The 18,948-nt window shown below is 48.0% G+C and overlaps 1 protein-coding gene across 4 annotated transcripts in view; it reads right to left on the bottom strand.

Annotated features, from left to right (window-relative positions):
• LATS2 (large tumor suppressor kinase 2) overlaps positions 1–18,747 on the bottom strand; it is a 51,081-nt gene extending 32,334 nt beyond the window's left edge. For 3 of the 4 annotated variants that reach the window (XR_003037539.2, XM_025000094.2, XM_025000092.2), the window contains exons 1-2: positions 15,790–15,979; positions 5,542–6,072 (exon numbers count right to left, since the gene is read on the bottom strand). Coding sequence is in view for 3 of the 4 variants with exons in the window: in XM_025000094.2 (XP_024855862.1) it covers positions 5,542–5,871 (330 nt within the window). In the remaining variant the exon portion in view is untranslated. Of the gene's footprint in view, positions 1–5,541; positions 6,073–15,789; positions 15,980–18,542 lie in introns of those variants that run through there. The other variant, XM_025000093.2, reaches the window with a different exon arrangement.
• Between the last annotated feature and the right edge of the window lie 201 nt (positions 18,748–18,948).

The following is an 18,948-nucleotide window of genomic DNA, read 5'->3' as shown; positions in this document are numbered from 1 at the left end:
GCACTTCCACCCCTGGGGCAGAGAGGCATGAGCCCGGCAGTAACACGAACGCTGCCGGCTCCAGGGACCCAGCATGACTGCTCTGAGCCCGAAGGTCCCATTGGAGCGGCAGACGAGACATTACCAGACCAATGAAGGAAGAGTGTAGTACTCCAAAAAAAAAAAAGAATGTCTGCTGAGTGGCTTTACAGATTCAATCAAATGAAATCTCCTTTCTCAGAAATTCACAAATAACACTTAATATTCTTTTTCTAGCTGAAAAACCTAAACTAAACAAAGATCCAATCTGTTTTATGACAACTTAGTTTTGGAGAAAGGGTAGTGAAAATGTAATTTTCGGTTTCAAAATCAGGGCTTCTCTCTCCATTTCTGAGGAATGTGGAGCCTCCAGGAGTTACAGGTGGCCTGTCATCCTCCAGGCAGGAAAGGCTAGCAGTCCATCTACAGTACACGGCAGTTTTGTCTTCACTCTCACAATTTCATAAGAACAACACTTAACCTTATTTACGTGTGATCTGACTCTGCACTGTTATCAGAGCCCACAAAACCGATTATTCCACTCATTCAAGGATCCTGCTCTGGTAGTTGGAAAAACACTTCACTAAAAATGCCTGAGCGCTGTCAGCAGGCGACACCTTCCCATCAGAAGATAACTCCCTTCTTCACAGGAGCCACTAGGGGCTTGGGGAAGAGTCACCCCTCAAGTAGCCTCCCTCCTCTGGACTGCCTCATTCATGCAGCACCTGCCCACTCCCAGGCTAGTGCATATGTACACAGACACATCAGAAAGGTCTCTGAGGGACTTCTCTGATGGTCCAATTGTTAAGAGTCTGTCTTGCAGTGCAAAGGACACTGGTTCGAACCCTGGTCCAGGAAAATCCCACAGGCAGCAGAGCAACTAAGCCCATGTGCCACATACACTTGAGCCCATGCGCCAGAGCCCCTGAGCCACAACTGTCGTACCCATGTGTCACAACTACTGAAACCCGCATGCTCTAGAGAAACCACCGCATGAGATGCCCATGCACCCACAACGAAGAGTCGCCCTGGCTCGCCGCAACTAGAGAAAGCCTGCACATGGCAACAAACACCAAGCACGGCCAGAAATAAATAAGTAAATAAAAATTATTTTAGGAAAAAGGTCTCTGAAACCTTAGACACTCCCTCAGCTCATGACAGGTGTCTGTAGAACCGTGTAGCATCCAACAAGAAGGCAAGCAGTCAGTGTTCTGTAGCAGCCTGGATAGGTGGGGAGTTTGGGGGAGAATGGATACATGTACACATATGGCTGAGTCCCTTTGCTGTCCACCTGAAACTATCACAACGTTATTAACCAGCTATATCCCAATACAAAATGTTTTTGGTTTTAAAAATAAATAAATTTTACAAGTGAGTCACTGTCCTGATACCATCACCCAGGTGCCCGAGTAGGACAGTCTGCTCCACACCAACTCTCCCAGGAAGCTACTGCGTGCCTCTGTTTTGTTTTCAACTATTTGTTTTTACGTGTTTTGCTGCGCCGGTTCTTGAGCTGTGGCACTGGGATCTTTCAGTTGCGGCATGTGTCTCTGTTTGCGGCCTGTGAACTCTTAGCGGCTGCACACAGGGCTCAGTGCCCCTGGAGGGACGGAACCCAAGCCCCTGCACTGGGAACGGGGAGTCTCAGCCCCGGGCCTCCAGGGAGGTCCCACAGTCCCTGCGTGGCTGCCTGTCGCGGGTGCGCCCGCTGTGTTCTGGGGATGGGTCAGGAGGTTCAGCCTCCCAGTCGGAGGCGGGTCCCACCTGAGTACCTCTTGGGGCCGGCGGGCGCCCCCTGCGGGCGTAGAAGAATCGCACGTTTAGAAAAACAAAAGCGTGCAGTTTTGCTTGAATTTTTGAATATTTTAAATCTTTCAAAAAACTAAGCTTGGTTGCTTTCTCATCGGCTTATCTGTCTAGGGGTCCAGGGCCGCGGGTTTCTCGTGAGTGGTGCCCTCGCTCCGACCCCGCCTCTCCGTCACGACGGCTCCGCCTGGACCTGCGGGCAGGGAGGCCCTCGGTCCACAGGCCGATGACCCGCGCAGTCCCAGGGGACTCCGGGCAGCGCTCCCACCTGCCCACCGCCCTCCCGCTGTCTCCTCAGCGAATGCACAGGCAGCGCGCCCGGCGCCCCTCACACGGCCGGGCGGGGTGTGGGGTCGCCGCTCTGAGGGCGCGGCCCGACTCGGCCTCACACCCCTGGTCTTCGACTCAAGAGGAGCCACCTCACCGGGTGACCCTCAGCCCTGCCCCACACCCGACAGCGGAGACTCCGCGCGCAGGCAGCTTGCATCCCCTTCGGTGCCGCCTCCAGAGTCCGGAGTCCGGAGTCACCGACCTGACAGAAGACCCGGGCCTCGCTGTGTCCACAAGGGGACCTTCCCGGAGAAAAATACAAAGCTCTGATTTCAGAGGGGCAGCGACCTCTTCTGGGACACATCATTCTGACCACGTATTAAAAAATAAGTGATAAAACACTTGTGATAAGTGATAAAACATCAAGTCACCTCTTGACTCTTCAGCTGGGTACTTTGCCAATGGCTGCCCTTTGGTATTCCTCCCACCTGGGCATCCTTTTTTCTTCTTTCTTAATTGAAGTATCCTTGATTTATAATGTCGTCAGTTTCAGGTGTACAGCGAAGTGATTCAATTATACATATACCTCTATTCTTTTTCAGATTTTCTCACATAGGTTATCACAGGATATTGAGTAGAGTTCCTTGTACTATAAGTACAAGGTAAGTCCTTGTTGGTTACCTATTTTACATATTAGTGTGTATATATTACAAACTATTTATCCCTCCCCTCCACATTTCACCTTTGGTAACCATAAGGTTGTTTTTGATATCTGTAAGACTATTTTGTAAATAAATTCATTTGTATCTTTTTAAAAATTCAGATTCCACATATAACTACTGATTATCTCTGACTTGCTTCACTTAATTTGACAATCTTGAAGTTGCATCCATGTTGCTGCAAATGGCATTATTTCATTGTTTATGGCAGACACATATGCCACTGTATGTGTATACACACACCACATCTTCTTTATCCATTCATTCACTGACGTACATTTAGGTTGCTGCCGTGTCTCGGCTATTGTAAACAATGCTGCTCTGAACACAGAGGTGCATATACCTTTCTGAACTAGAGTTTTTATATTTTCTGGATTTATGCCCAAGAGTGGGATTGCTGGGTCAAGCAGTAACTCTATGTTTAGTTTTTTAAGAAACCTCGATACTGTTCTCCACAGTGGCTTCACCAGTTTACATTCCCACCAACAGTGTAGGAGGGTTCTGTTTTCTCCACACCCTCTCTAGCATTTATTTGTAGACTTTCTGATAATTTGTAGAAAGGTCTACTTTCTGTAGACCTCTGTGAGGGGGTACCTCACTGTAGGTTTGATTTGCATTTCTCTATTAATTAGTGATGTTGAACATCCTTTCATGTCCCTTAGGAATCTTTTTTAAAATTCTTTTCTCCCGTTTTGGCCGCACCTCACAGCATGTTGGATCTTGGTTCCCCAACTAGCGATTAAAGCCAAACCTCCTGCATTGGAAGTGGGGAGTCTAAACCACTGGACCACCAGGGAAGTCCCCAGATAATAACTTTTGAACCAGATTTCTCTGAAAGGAAATGTACCCTCTAACCAGGCCAGGAAAAAGTCTGAGTTGGCAGAGTCGTTTTAAGTCATAAAGTAACACTATACACCAAACTGATGGATTATTTCAGGAGCATTAAAATGGCAGTCCTTTCTGCTAGCAATTAACATAAATTAAATGCTGATGGGAACTTAAGGGTACCCCAATACTTCATTTTACTATATTTGTGTTTTAATGTATTAGAAACAGTACCCACTTCATTATTTCCTGCACTGCAATTATCACTAATGGATTTTACCACAATGAGATCCCTCCTAAATTCTGGATCATTTGCATGATTTGTTTCTTTATATCACAACTGCAACAACAGCTCTTTTGTTTGTAAGTGACTTACAGGAGGAGGTTTTCAGCTCTGCAGTCAGGCTGAGTCTCTGTACTCTCATCCACTATTTCCCCGGGATGGCTGGCTCCTTCTAACCATCACAACCATCTCACCTGTCTGTCAGGGGGCAGCAGCTGGCAGCTGACCTTGCTTCACATGCTCACAGACAGAACGGTCGAGCCTCTGCTGTCACTTGCACTAACCACTCTGCACCCGTTGCTCACAGCCCTGGGCTGGAGGGGAGCAGCTCTCAACACAACAAAGCTCATCACCCACAGGAGAGTTCCCGCATGGCCCAGAGGCTCCAGGAAGCCTGCAAGCAGCACCACTAGTCTCACAAACAGATCGTCTGAGGAATGTAGGTTCTCTGGTAAGAAACTACAAGAGGGTTGACAGAGCTTTTAGAAGTAAAAGGGGGAGTTCTTTTCTCCCAGGTCCTGGGACTCTGAGGCCAGGAGTGCATAATTAGGTTATTTCTAAGGAACTGAAGGTGCTCAAGCCCTCCTGAGGTGCCTTGAGCATGAACCCTGCTCAGTCCCCAAGGAGCAGAAGTGCCCAGCTTGTGTCCTCGTTCACCCAGCTCTGACTTCCACACAACAGGTGCTAGTAAAGCGCCTGCCTTCAGAAGCTGTTTCATGAGGCAAGGGCATTTTTATTGGTTACGTGTCACTGATATCCCATGCACAGCTCAGCATTGCTAAGTGCATGGTTCCCGTGTGTGTTTACGTGTATTTGGTGCCTCCTCCCTGATAGCTCAGTTGGTAAAGAATCCGCCTGCAATGCAGGAGACCCCAGTTCAATTCCTGGGTCAGGAAGATTCCCTGGAGAAGGGACAGGCTACTCCAGTATTCTTGGGCTTCCCTTGTGGCTCAGCTGGTACAGAATCTGCCTGCAATGTGGGAGACCTGGGTTCGATTACTGGGCTGGGAAGATCCCCTGGAGAAGGGAAAGGCTATCCTCAGTATTCTGGCCTAGAGAATTCCATGGGCTGTACAGTCCATGGGGTCACAAAGAGTCGGACATGACTGAGCGACTTTGACTTTCACACCACTAACTGGGGACGCCATACTGTGTTGCACCATTCTGATGATTTTTAAAGCTTTTTATTCTAGTCTTTCTCCTTTCTTTAATATAGTTACATCTCCTCTAACAGCATACGTGCTATCTTTTAAAACAGGAGGAAAAAGAGTCAAAGAGCCACTTCATGCTAATCAACCTTCCCCCTGAATTAAAAAATGCACAAAACAAAAACAAGTTAAAGGAAGCCTGTCTCTTTCCCATAACAGCCCAGAATAAGCCAAAGAAACCTTAAAAAGGGCTATGTGGGAAAGCTTGCCAGTCCTCCCAGGGGCACCCTTTGGGGAGAGCTCAGATCTCTGGATCATGCCGGAGAGGGAAAGTGGCTCACAGGACGGTTCTGGGGAGAAAGGGGCTTGTAGCCCAGACACCCCTCTCCAGGGACATCTGCAGGGCTCCTCTGTACCCCAAGTGGGCTATCCTTGGGCCAGCCCGAAGGCAGCCTCTGGGGCCTGTACCCACCTGGTCACAGCCCGCATCCACCAGCTCCTGCAGCATCTGTCGGTTCACTTCTGTGGCGGCCGAGGTGCCTGACTCGTTAGCAAAGGGGAGCAAGGAGTATCTGATCTCCCGCAGGGCTTTCTGGTATGGCCCGAACTTCGGGGCACTCCTCATCTGCTGCTGCCGGGCAGTGTCCTTGCCCCCCAAGACCTTGCCACCTAGGACCTTGGCGTCCAGGGCGGCGTCACTGCCCGGCCCCACAGGCGGCTGCTTCAGCCCCTCCCGGATCTCCTGCAGCCGCTGCCGGCTGTTCCCCGAGTATGTGGTGGCGGGGAAGGTCTTCGGCCGCATGGTAGGCCCAGGCTCCTCTGACCATAAATACAACCTTCTTAAAGCGTTTTATTGTTTAAAAGACAGGACCAACAGTATCAGTTAGCTGTAAACACGCTTTCACAACAGTTTTCTTTTGAAAGTGTCCTTTCCTTCCATTTTTGTAGTTCCTGCAGAGAACCAAACATTTTCCAGGGTCTTCATTTTGAAGATCATCTCCACCTGAAAAGGAAAATCAGAAGGTGTTCATTGGTGTTTCCCACATGATGTTAGCAGTACTTTTTGGTGGTTTAGTCTCAAAGTTGTATCCAACTCTTGCAACCCCATGGACTGTAGCCTGCCAGGCTCCTCTGTCAATGGAATTTTCCAGGCAAGAATACTGGAGTGGGTTGCCATTTCCTTCACCAGGGGATCTTCCTGACCCAGGAATAGAACCTGGGTCTCCTGCATTGCAGGCAGATTAACTGAGCTATGAGGGAAGCCCCTTAGCAGCATTGCTGGTGTTTCCCACATAATGTTAGCAGTATTTTTTAGGAATGAACAAACTCAACAACAACAAAAAAACGAACCTCCTAATCAAAAAATGGGCAGAAGACCTAAACAGACATTTCTCTAAAGAAGACATACAGATGGTCAACAGGCACATGGCAAGATGCTCAACATCACTAATTATTAGAGAAATGCAAATCAAAACCACAATGAGGTATCACCTCACACTGGTCAGAATGGCCAACATCAAAATGTCTACAAATAACAAAAAGGAGAAAAGGAAAGATATAAGCATCTGAATGCAGAGTTCCAAAGAATAGCAAGAAGAGATAAGAAAGCCTTACTCAGTGATCAGTGCAAAGAAATAGAGGAAAACAACAGAATGGCAAAGACTAGAGATCTCTTCAAGAAAATTAGAGATACCAAGGGAACATTTCATGCAAAGATGGGCTCGATAAAGGACAGAAATGGTATGGACCTAACAGAAGCAGAAGATATTAAGAAGAGGTGGCAAGAATACACAGAAGAACTATACAAAAAAAGATCTTCACGACCCAGATAATCACGATGGTGCGATCAGTCACCTAGAGCCAGACATCCTGGAATGTGAAATCAAGTGGGCCTTAGAAAGCATCACTACAAACAAGGTTGGTGGAGGTGATGGAATTCCAGTTGAGTTATTCCAAATCCTGAAAGATGATGCTGTGAAAGTGCTGCACTCAATATGCCAGCACATTTGGAAAACTCAGCAGTGGACACAGAACTGGAAAAGGTCAGTTTTCATTCCAATCCCAAAGAAAGGCAATGCCAAAGAATGCTCAAACTACCGCACAATTGCACTCATCTCACACGCTAGTAAAGTAATGCTCAAAATTCTCCAAGCCAGGCTTCAGCAATATGTGAACCGTGAACTTCCAGATGTTCAAGCTGGTTTTAGAAAAGGCAGAGGAACCAGAGATCAAATTGCCAACATTTGTTGGATCATCGAAAAAACAAGAGAGTTCCAGAAAAGCATCTATTTCTGCTTTATTGACTATGCCAAAGCCTTTGTGTGGATCACAATAAACTGCGGGAAATTCTGAAAGAGATAGGAATACCAGACCACCTGACCTGCCTCTTAAGAAATTTGTATGCAGGTCAGAAAGCAACAGTTAGAACTGGACATGGAACAACAGACTGGTTCCAAATACGAAAAGGAGTTCGTCAAGGCTGTATACTGTCACTCTGCTTATTTAACTTCTATGCAGAGTACATTACGAGAAACGCTGAGCTGGAAGAAGCACAAGCTGGACTCAAGACTGCCGGGAGAAATATCAATAACCTCAGATATGCAGATAACACCACCCTTATGGCAGAAAGTGAAGAGGAACTCAAAAGCCTCTTGATCAAAGTAAAAGAGGAGAGTGAAAAAGTTGGCTTAAAGCTCAACATTCAGAAAACGAAGATCATGGCATCCAGTCCCATCACTTCATGGGAAATAGATGGGGAAACAGTGGAAACAGTGGCTGACTTTATGTTTGGGGGCTCCAAAATCACTGCAGATGGTGATTGCAGCCGTGAAATTAAAAAACACTTACTCCTTGGAAGGAAAGTTATGACCAACCTAGATAACATATTCAAAAGCAGAGACATTACTTTGCCAACAAAGGTCCGTCTAGTCAAGGCTATGGTTTTTCCTGTGGTCATGTATGGATGTGAGAGTTGGACTGTGAAGAAAGCTGAGTACCGAAGAATTGATGCTTTTGAACTGTGGTGTTGGAGAAGACTCTTGAGAGTCCCTTGGACTGCAAGGAGATCCAACCAGTCCATTCTGAAGATCAGCCCTGGGATTTCTTTGCAAGGAATGATGCTAAAGCTGAAACTCCAATACTTTGGCCACCTCATGCGAAGAATTGACTCATTGGAGAAGACTCTGATGCTGAGAGGGATTGGGGGCAGGAGGAGAAGGGGACGACAGAGTATGAGATGGCTGGATGGCATCACCGACTCGATGGATGTGAGTTTGAGTCAACTCCGGGAGTTGGTGATGGACAGGGAGGCCTGGCATGCTGCAATTCCTGGAGTCGCAAAGACTCGGACACGACTGAGCGACTGAACTGACAGAGGATGTAGAGAAAAGGGAACGCTCTTACTCTGTTGATGGGAATGTAAATTGATACAGCCCCTGTGCAGAATTGTACAGAGGTTCCCAGGAAAACTAAAAATACAGTTACCACATGATCCAGCTATCCCACTCCTGGGCACATATCTGGAGAAAACTCTACTTCAAAATGATACATGCACCCCTATGTTCATAGCAGCTCTATTTATTAATACAATAGCCAGAATATGGCAGTAACCTAAATGTCAATCGACTGATGAATGGATAAAGATGTGGTACATATACTCAATGAAATACTACTCAGCCATTAAAAAGAATGAAATGCCATTTGCAGCAACATGGATGGACTTAAAGAGATTATCATACTAAGTGGAGTAAGTCAAACAGAAAGACTAATACCATATGACATCACTTATATGTGAAATCTAAAATATGACGCAAAAGAGCCTATCTATGAAGCAGAAACAGACTCACAGGCATACAGAACAGACTTATGGTTGCCACGGGGAAAGCTGGGAGGGGGACTGTCGGATTAGGAGTTTGAGGTTAGCAGATACAGACTATTATATATAGAATGGATAAACAAGATCCTAATGTATAGCACAGGGAACTATATTCAATATTCTACAATAAGCCACAATGGAAATGAATATGAAAAATAGTGTATCAGTTCAGTTCAGTCACTCAATTAACTCTTTGCGACCCCATGAATTGCAGCACGCCAGGCCTCCCTGTCCATCACCAACTCCTGGAGTTCACTCAAACTCATGTCCATCGAGTCCGTGATGCCATCCAGCCATCTCATCCTCTGTCATCCCCTTCTCCTCCTGTCCCCAATCCCTCCCAGCATCAGAGTCTTCTCCAATCAGTCAACTCTTCGCATGAGGTGGCCAAAGTACTGGAGTTTCAGCTTTAGCATCATTCCTTCCAAAGAACACCCAGGACTGATCTCCTTTAGAATGGACTGGTTGGATCTCCTTGCAGTCCATGAACTCTCAGGAGTCTTCTCCAACACCACAGTTCAAAAGCATCAATTCTCCGGCGCTCAGCTTTCTTATGTGCATAATTGAGTCACTTTACTGAAGAGTCGAAATTAGCACAACACTGTAAATCAGCTGTGCTTCAATGTCAAAAAATGAGTTTTTGATGACAATGTTTAAAAAGTTAAAGTATCTTTCTTTTTAAAGAGAGAAAAGCTCAGACGGGGGAAAGCTGATACCATTAGACTCTGTGTGAACACGTGCCTGCAGCCTGATGCAGGCTGCACAGCTCTGAGGACCCGGTTCTTCCTCCAGCTGGAGCGTGGCAAGCCTGCACTGTGTCCAGGGACAACCCCCTCCCACCTGCTCACCACGTGAAGCTCAGGGCTCCCAGCTGTAAACCTCTCCAGAGCAGAAGGCCCCTCACCCACCCAACCTCGGAAACCCTGCTGTTCACCCCCAGCCTCCCCACCCACCCAGGCCCCAGCACCTGAACTGTGAGAACTGAGGGTGGAAGCCGCTGCCCACTGCCTGGGTCTGTGCCCTCTCCTGGGCTGGAGCTGAAACCTGCCCCCCAGGGGGTGTCGGGAGAGCACTCAGCAGGAGCTGTGCCCCTTTTCCAAGGCTTCAGATGCAATATTTCTGATCTTCACACAAAACCACTGTAAGAAGCTGCACAACTGCACTATACTGCTCAGCCAGAAAAAGTACTAAAGCTCTGACACAAGCTGGTATTCAGTCACTAAGTCATGTTGGAGTCTTTGCAACCCCATGGACTATAACCCACCAGGCTCCTCTGTCCGTGGGATTTTTCAGGCAAGCATACTGAAGTGGGTCATCACTTCCTTCTCCATAGGATCTTCCCAACCCAGGGATCGAACCCGTGTCTCCTGGATTGCAGGTGGGTTCTTTACCGCTGAGCCACCAGGGAAGCCAACAGGCTACAATGTGGATGAACCTTGAGGATATTATGCTGCGTGAAGGAAGCCAGACACAGAAGAAAAACACTATGTGACTCTAATGAGGCAAATCCAGAGACAAGTGGACTGCAGTCACCAGGGCTGGGCTGAGAAGGTTATTACCTAATGGGTACAGAGCTTCTGTTTAGGACACTAAAAAAGTCTGGACTGTGGCAGTGACAGTGTGCATGTATTTACTGCCACTGAACTGTACACTCAGGAATGGTTAAAATGATAAGCATTACGCCAACTCATCTAATGTTCATACCCAGCGGGCCAGGGTCTGACCATGCTCCCCCTCCAAACACAGCTGTGCTGGGAAAAGCCGGACCTCAGCCCTGGTGCTGACACAGTGCACCTCGCTCACAGATGGAGGTCTGAACGCCTGGAACCCCCTACCCCACACGGAAACACAACAGGGAGCAGCTCCCCAAGGCCACACACCCCCAGATACTTTTGAGTGCCTGTGGGTCCCACAAACATTCCGATTATAAAGCCAAGCAGTGCAGGAGAGACCGGACATATTTGCATTTACACATGAGCTAAGAAACACCAGGGGGAGGTGGGTGCCCCTGAACGGAATCCAGGTCAGACGTAGCGGTGTCTGTCCTTTCTTTTCCTCCCCCTCAACATTTCATTATGAAGATTTTCAAACATACAGAGAAGGTGACAGAGTTATTCAGTGACAGCCCCTCAACCTGCACCTGGCAAAGCTCCTTGTGCAGAGGGGGCGGGAGGACCCCGCTCCACGCTCTCATCCTCTTCCCACCGTGCTCCCCCAGGCACGCCTGGCTTCCTCGGTGATGGTGCCAGACACCTACCAGCAGGCCTGTCCTGCCTGAATCACTAGGGAAGGATGAAACTTTCCTTCAGTCCCACAAAGAATCCAAGTATTTTCTCAGCTTGAGACCTTGTATTTTAGACTTTAGTTTGATGACAGTTGATTTCATGGCAAAATTATGAACTTCTGAAAGCATTTTTCATGAGAATACTCATCAGTCAAATTACGATTGCAGCTGGAAATGAGCCCCTCTGACACACTACAGTATCATTTTAATAAGCGCTCTCATCCAGAATTTCAAAAGGCCCTAAGGGCGCTATGACCTAGGGTCTCAAGGGTCTTAAAAAAATGAGGGTGGGCCTCCCTGGTGGCTCAGTGGTAAAGAATCTGCCTGCCAATGCACAAGACATGGGTTCGATCCCTGGTCTGGGAAGATCCCACATGCCATGAAGCAACTAAACTGGTGTGCCAGAACTATTGAGCCTGTGCTCTAGAGCCCGGGAACCGCAACTACTGAGTCCATGTGCTGTAACTACTGAGACCCTGTGCCTAGAGCTTGTGCTCCGCGACAAGAGAAGCCACCCGCACACCTCAACGACAGTAGCCCCTGCTCCCCACAACTAGAGAGAAAATCTGCACAGTGCCAAAAACCCATCACAGCCAAAAATAAATCAATAAAATTATACAGGCTTCCCAGGGGCGCTAGTGGTAAAGAACCGGTCTGCCAATGCAGGAGACATAAGGGACGCAGGTTCAATCCCTGGGTCAGGAAGATCCCCTGGAAGAGGGCATGGCAACCCACTCCAGTATTCCTGCCTGGAGAATCCCATGGACAGAGGAGCCTGGTGGGTACAGTTCATGGAGTCGCAAAGAGTTGCACATAGCTGAAACAACTTAGCATACATTCCTGGTGGCGCAGTGGTTTGAATTCTTTGTTTTCACTACTGAGGCCAGAGAACTAAGATCCCACAAGCCACGGTGCACCAAAAAAAAGGTGGGGTGGGTAGCAAACAAAGCAGTCTAATGTTGGGAATTTCTTGGGTATCATCAACTGACTTAAATTTATCTCAGAAGAAACTATAAGACACTGGAATTTAAAAATTGCAATACAACTCACAAAACAAAACTCATTTTCAAATCTGGGGCTGAGACGATGGCTAAGGCCTATCCTGAGTACAGGCGGCTCCACTAAAAACAATATGACAGCAGTATTCTAAGCAAACCTTAATGTGGCCCTATCAAACTCAATTCTATCCTTCAACCAATCCTGGAAAACGTTATCAGATGTTCAAGAATTTTTATTCTAATTCCTTCAAGTGCTTCACAACTTCACTGGCTGCCAAGCACACATTCAGCACCGACCAGGGAACCAATGAAACCCACGTCCTGTGGGACCCACACTAATGACATACGGCATTTTTTTTTAAACAGTGTTTCTTGGACCTAAAATTCGAGTTATTATTTAAATCGTATCTTTACTATAATTAACTAGCAAAGCTGAAATGAGATCAGGCAGCCGGGCCAGGCCTCCAGCCAGGTCCTGAACACCAGAATCATAAACCACCACGCTGATGGCCGACTCCAGGGCTGCCCCAGCCAGGAAACCCCATGCCAGGGCCACCCCTCACCTGGAGGGTCCCTGAAAACATCCTTCCAATCAAGGGCACAATCACAAGGTTTCAGAGGGCACAGAGGTCTTCCACATGTGCCAAATGCTGTGCTAGACGGTATGTCAGGTTACCCAGGCAGGATAGAGCCTCACCTCCAAATAAGTTTCTACCCAGGAAAAAGAAACCACCACATGCCTTATTGGCTTTATACACGACATCGGTATGATATATATACACAGATATCCGCGTGTGTGTATACCCACACAGACACACACATTATGAATAACAGCATAAAAACCATCGAGCTATAGAAGTCTGTACCCAAGACCACCATGCAGAATGAGCAGGCCGGGGATAAACGTGCAGTCTGTTCTGTGCAGCACTCCTCACAGCAAGCAACCCAGCAAGTGAATCTCCTGTGTTCTTTCCACACCCCAACAGGGCTTCCACTCTGAGAAGCCTTGCCTCCTTCCAACACCCTCCTTTCCCAGAGTCAGACACTTCCTGGCCAGGGCTCTGACCACCTGAGCCACTGCTGTGGACAGAGGTGATGGTCACTGTCCCCGGAATCCCAGTGATCAGGCCTATTCAAAGACCTCTCAGAGAAAGGGTCGTGTCACCAAAGCTGGAAAGGGGAAAGGGCTGACATTGGACGGAGGAAGTGTGAAGCTATTCCTGGAGCCTGGGACTTCCTGTGAAAAGGCTAAAACACAGAAGAGAAAGACAGGGAGATAACTGTGGGTGTGTGTGTGGGGGGGGTACCCTCTGGGTCAATTTAATGAAAACACAGGAGCGGCACTCCTGTGAAGCAGGACAGGACTGAGTTAATGAGTAAGGAAAAAGGCAGTCCTCAGCACTCCAGCTCAAGATCACCGCCTGGAGTCACGACCCTAAACGGAGACCCACTCCATTGAAAAGCCAACTTACATCCTCAGAAAGGTTCTCACCATCCTAACTGCATTTAGAGCCTACAGGATCTGCCTGGCACCACAAAATCAGAACGGTTAATAACAAATGCAAACCAATGCTACAAAATATGAGTTTTCACTTATCCTGCAGAAAAATTCCTATGAACATCAAATATTGGCACACAGACAAAAATTAATTAAGTAAAAAAAAACACCTGTCACTACTAGGTTGACAGATGGCAAGAGATACAAAGTTTTCCTAGAGTGAATGGCAAACATTGAACAATGTCAGAGTCAAATTCCCACCCTAATTTTAGCATTGTAACTGTTCTCTCTCTGTCCAAGGGTATCAACCTTTGTTGGCTTTAAAGCAACCAACAGGGAATTGAGCAGCAAAGCAGGCTACCTACCTTCAGGCCCCAGCAGCCTCCACAGGTGCTGCTGTGATAAAACCCAACCCCATCTCCACAAAGAGCGGCAGCCACCCGCACACAATGGGGCTGGGGACCCTGGACTGCCGAGGATGGACTGGTCTTTAAAAATGATGAGATTCAGAGAGTTTTTTTAGAGCAGATTTACAGTCAAAGCAAATGCAGTGAATTGATCTTTCTTCAAACCCATCATTCTTTTAAAAATCAGTGAAGAACGTTATTTAGAAATTTCACATTATGACCATGAAATAAAATACAAAAGCAGCTTTTCAACAACTAATCTGTTTTTTCCAATACAAATCAGAACACCTCCCCCCAAAGTTCCCCAAATCTTTCCTGTGAGTTTACCGAGTATTTATCAGCTTCAACACCTCTCCCCACCCCCAGCCCACACATGCAGTGAGGTTTAGGAGACCAGGGCTGGCTATTTACAACAAGATATTCAAAATAACAAGGCATCTTATTGTAAAAACAACCCCCCCCCCACCCAAAGGAAAGTCCCTCCCACCAACCCGGGGATTTGCTAAGGAAAGAAACAAATATGTACAGCTAAGTCAAAACTACTTCAAGTCAGATGAAGAGCTGCAAGAACTCTCTCCAGTTTAAAAATTCCGAGATTCTAGTAATTCATCTTAATAATTTTTCATGACAGTTCTGCTCAGATATGTTATTCAATAAACTGCTTGACTTTTTGAGATTTATTAAATGTTCAGCAATTTTAATTTCAAAGGAATGCTGGTATATTCACTAAACAGTGACCAAATTTAATGAGGTTGAATAACACAGTGTCTTGTTAATTATAATTTAAAACAGACTTTCTTAAATAGTCTGTGCATTCTTATTTTGAAGATTTTCCTCTTACTGCCTTGTTAATACATTTGCTAAAGAAAACAAACAAACAAAAAACTGAAAAGATACAAAGTAGTTTAGTCTCTAGATTGAGCGCTCAAAAAAGGTGATCCATCGCAGCGAACGGAGCTTAAATTCAACTGAAAATATGGACCAAAGTCTCCTTAGCACAATTTTCCTAATAATGCGCCAGGAGTTACTTTCTCCATTACTAAGGGAAGGCTGTCAACTCCTGGGTTAAAATTTAAACTGAACACCTGTGTGAACAACACACATTTTGTGACTTTCCATTCAAGTTTCTTAGTAAAATGTGGCCAAACTTTCCTCTGAAAACGTACGTATTTGCTGACCACTTTGGGAAGAGAGCTGACTGGCCACTGACTCTACCTGCCAGGCGCTGGACCCCGCGAGGCCCCGGGCGGGGGCTCCAGCCGGGATTCCAGCCCGGCGAGACCCCGGCCCCGCCGCCCGCGGACCGCACGCCCAGCGCACCGGTCGGGCCCGGCCGACGCCCGCGGGCCGGGCAGGTGTGCCACCCAGGCCCCGCCTGCCACCGCCGGCGCCCCAAGACCGCGAGCCGGGTCGGAACCCGGCCCAGAGCCGGGCGCGGGGGGCCCGGCTCCGGACCGGGTCGGAGTGGGGGAATTGTTGGGGGAGGGGGCGGCCCGGGGTCGCGGCCCGGCCGGAGCGGAGCGAAGTCTCGGCGGGGGACCACCGCCTGCAGGGCCGAGGGGCGGGGGCCTCGCCCGACGGCGCGGACAACCCCCCCGGCCGAGCGCGCGGCCCCGCCCGCCGCCCCGTCCCGGGTCCGGACCCCACCGCCCCGCTCACCTCGCGCCGTCTACGCCGTCCGCGGCCGCCTGGCCCGCGACTCCAGGGCCTCGCGGGGGACGCCGGGCCCGGGGGCGGCCAGCGGGCGGGGACACGGGGCGCCGGCGGGCTGGCGGGCGGGCGGCCCCATCTTCCGGCGCGAGCGCCGCGGCCCAGCGCGCAGCCCGAGCGGGACATTCGCTACATTGTTGGCATTCCTGGGCCTTCACGTGACCGTCGCGTCAGTGCCACCCCGCCCCGCTCCCCGAGGCGGCGGCGGCGGCCCCGCCTCGGCCCCGCCCCTCTCCGGCCCCGCCCCCACAGCCGACCCAGTCCCGCCCCCCGCGGCGGCGGACCCGCCTCACAGCCAGCCCGGTCCCGCCCCCAGCCAATCCGGTCCCGCCCACGCCGGCCCCGCCTCCCGCGCGTCAGGCTCCGGACTATCCGCTAGGCCCCGCCGGCCCCGCCCCGCCCTCCCGCTCAGCTCCCGGGGGGAGCCCAGATCCCGGCACCTGCGCCCCGCCCAGCCCCTCACCTGGACGCGGGCCTCCGCCCTCACCTGCGCTCTGCCCGGGCCGGCCCCCTCCTCGCTTCGTGTGCGGGGAAAAGTTCCTTCCCTTGCTCTGACCTCGACGACAGAGACAGGACTAACTAAAACAAATAGGCTGTAAATAAAATGGACTTTACAATTTATGAGTGAAACACCTAATCAAATTTTGGAATTGTTTGCAATAGTGAAAAATCAGGAAGAACCTAAAAGTCCAGCCGTGGGGAACAGTGGGGAAATAAAATATGTAAAATAGCTGTGAAACGTGAGTGTAGATAGACTTCAAAAATCATTGCAGAGGGGAGAAAAGCGAGATGCAGAACTATATATACAATACAACAGCGTGTTTATAAATAAACAAAATGTCACAAAACCTATACTGATCAAGTAGTGTATACTCGTACCAACAAGGTACGTTCACGCGGAAATCATGACAGCTGTGGCCGGACAGCAGGGAGGCTGGAAACTGGACTCAGGAGGAAACTGGGGGCGTCATCTTTCTCTCCAGTCTTTGCTTCTTTATTTGGAACAAACTGTCCGAATTTTAAAATTTGTTGCTTCTCAGTGATTAGGCTCAATAATGTATGCTGTGTTATTATTCTTTGTGCCTTTTTAAAAAACATCCTTTAAAATTTTTCACATATACAGGAAACAAATTGGAAATAAATTTCCAGATAGAGTCTCACTTGAGGAAACTGATATAGAGTATAGGAGAATAGTTGTGTTTATTGACACAGAGTCAATCATTCTCTTGGGTTTTTTTGTTTTTTTTTTTTGAGGACCTACCATGAACTATCTGAGAAAGCACTGGCAACCCACTCCAGTGTTCTTGCCTGGAAAATCCCATGGTCGGAGGAGCCTGGTAGGCTGCCATCTATGGGGTCGCACAGAGTTGGACATGACTGAAGCGACTTAGCAGCAGCAGCAGCCATGAACCATGGATTAAACCAAACACTGTTGGTACCATAGTGAGCACAACTACTTCATTTACCCACTGGCAGAACTTACACTCTCCTAGATGCATTCAAGAAACTTAAGTGACAGAACAGCATACAGGATCTAATTTGGTTAAATGATATATGTATTTACATTTAAGCTATATACACAAAATATACATTATATATCATATAAAATATGTAACAGTATATATGTGTGTGTGTATACATGTATATACATGTACATATGTGTGTGTGATTTTAAGTCCAGAAAATTATGCTGCCAAATATTGAAAATGATAGTCTCTGGACATAACGGTTCTGGGTGACTTTTGTCTTATAATTCCTGATAACTCTACATAGGACAAGTTTAAAAAAACCTGTTTAAATAATCATCCACGTAATGCATCCAGTTGAGAAGGGGAGAGAAGAGAAAGGAAGCACAAGTTCTTCTGAGCACAAGGTCTGTGGCAGTGGCAACCTCGCTGGATAGAAATTTGATTAACGTACGTATATACTGTATGTGTACACCAGGGGTTAATCCTCTGGCTTAAAACTCAACATTCAAAAAACTAAGATCATGACATCCAGTCCCATCACTTCATGGCAAATAGATGGGGAAACAATGGAAACAGTGACAGACTTTATTTTCTTGGGTTCCAAAATCACTGCAGATGGTGATTGCAGGCATGAAATTAAAAGACACTTGCTCCTTGGAAGAAAACCTATGACCAACCTAGACAGCGTATTAAAAAGCAGAGACTTTACTTTGCCAACAAAGGTCCATCTAGTCAAAGCTATGGCTTTTCTAGTAGTCATGTATGGATGTGAGAATTGGACTGTGAAGAAAGCTGAGTGCCTAAGAATTGATGCTTTTGAACTATGGTGTTGGAGAAGACTCTTGAGAGTCCCTTGGACTGCAAGGAGATCCAACCTGTCCATCCTAAAGGAAGTCAGTCCTGAATATTCATTAGAAGGACTGATGCTGAAGCTGAAACTCCAATACTTTGGCCACCTGATGTGAAGAACTGACTCATTGGAAAAGACCCTGATGCTGGGAAAGATTGAAGGCAGGAGGAGAAAGGGATGACAGAGGATGAGATGGTTGGATGGCATCACCAACTCAACGGACATGAGTTTGAGCAAGCTCCAGGAAATGGTGAAGGACAGGGAAGCCCAGCGTACAGCAGTCCATGGGGTCACAGTCAGACACAACTGAGCAACTGAACAACAACTGTTATTAACCCCATTTTATAGAAGACCCTAAAGCACAGAAATCCCAACTAACTCACCAGAGATGAAGAGCTGGGAGTCCAGCCTTGGTGGATCTGACCAAGATCCAGAGCTTGGAAACACTGAATTATAAGGTGTATTCAGATAATCTCAAACAGTCATGACCTTGTCACTTTGTCCAAGGGGGCAGGATTGGTCCCTGTGGAGTGAGCAGGGGGGCCCCTGGGCCCAGGGTGTTTAAGGGGTCCCCCCGAGGCCGCTGTGCAATGTGCCCCCCTCCCCCACCCTTTCTCACCTGTGAATGCAAGCAACCTGATTATGACTTAGCCTCTTATACCTTAGTGGCTGGAAAGCAGGCTCTGGTCTCAACACAATTTTTGGAAAGAAAAGTCCTCTTTGTTTGTTATCTGTGGCGGACACACAACAAATCTGCCTAAGAATGTTCTCTGTGGGGAGTAGTGAAAA

Source organism: Bos taurus, chromosome 12, assembly GCF_002263795.3.
Source record: "Bos taurus isolate L1 Dominette 01449 registration number 42190680 breed Hereford chromosome 12, ARS-UCD2.0, whole genome shotgun sequence".
Taxonomy (NCBI): domain Eukaryota; kingdom Metazoa; phylum Chordata; class Mammalia; order Artiodactyla; family Bovidae; genus Bos; species Bos taurus.
The sequence above is the reverse complement of the archived record's forward strand: the minus strand, read 5'-3'. Positions and strand labels throughout refer to the sequence as shown.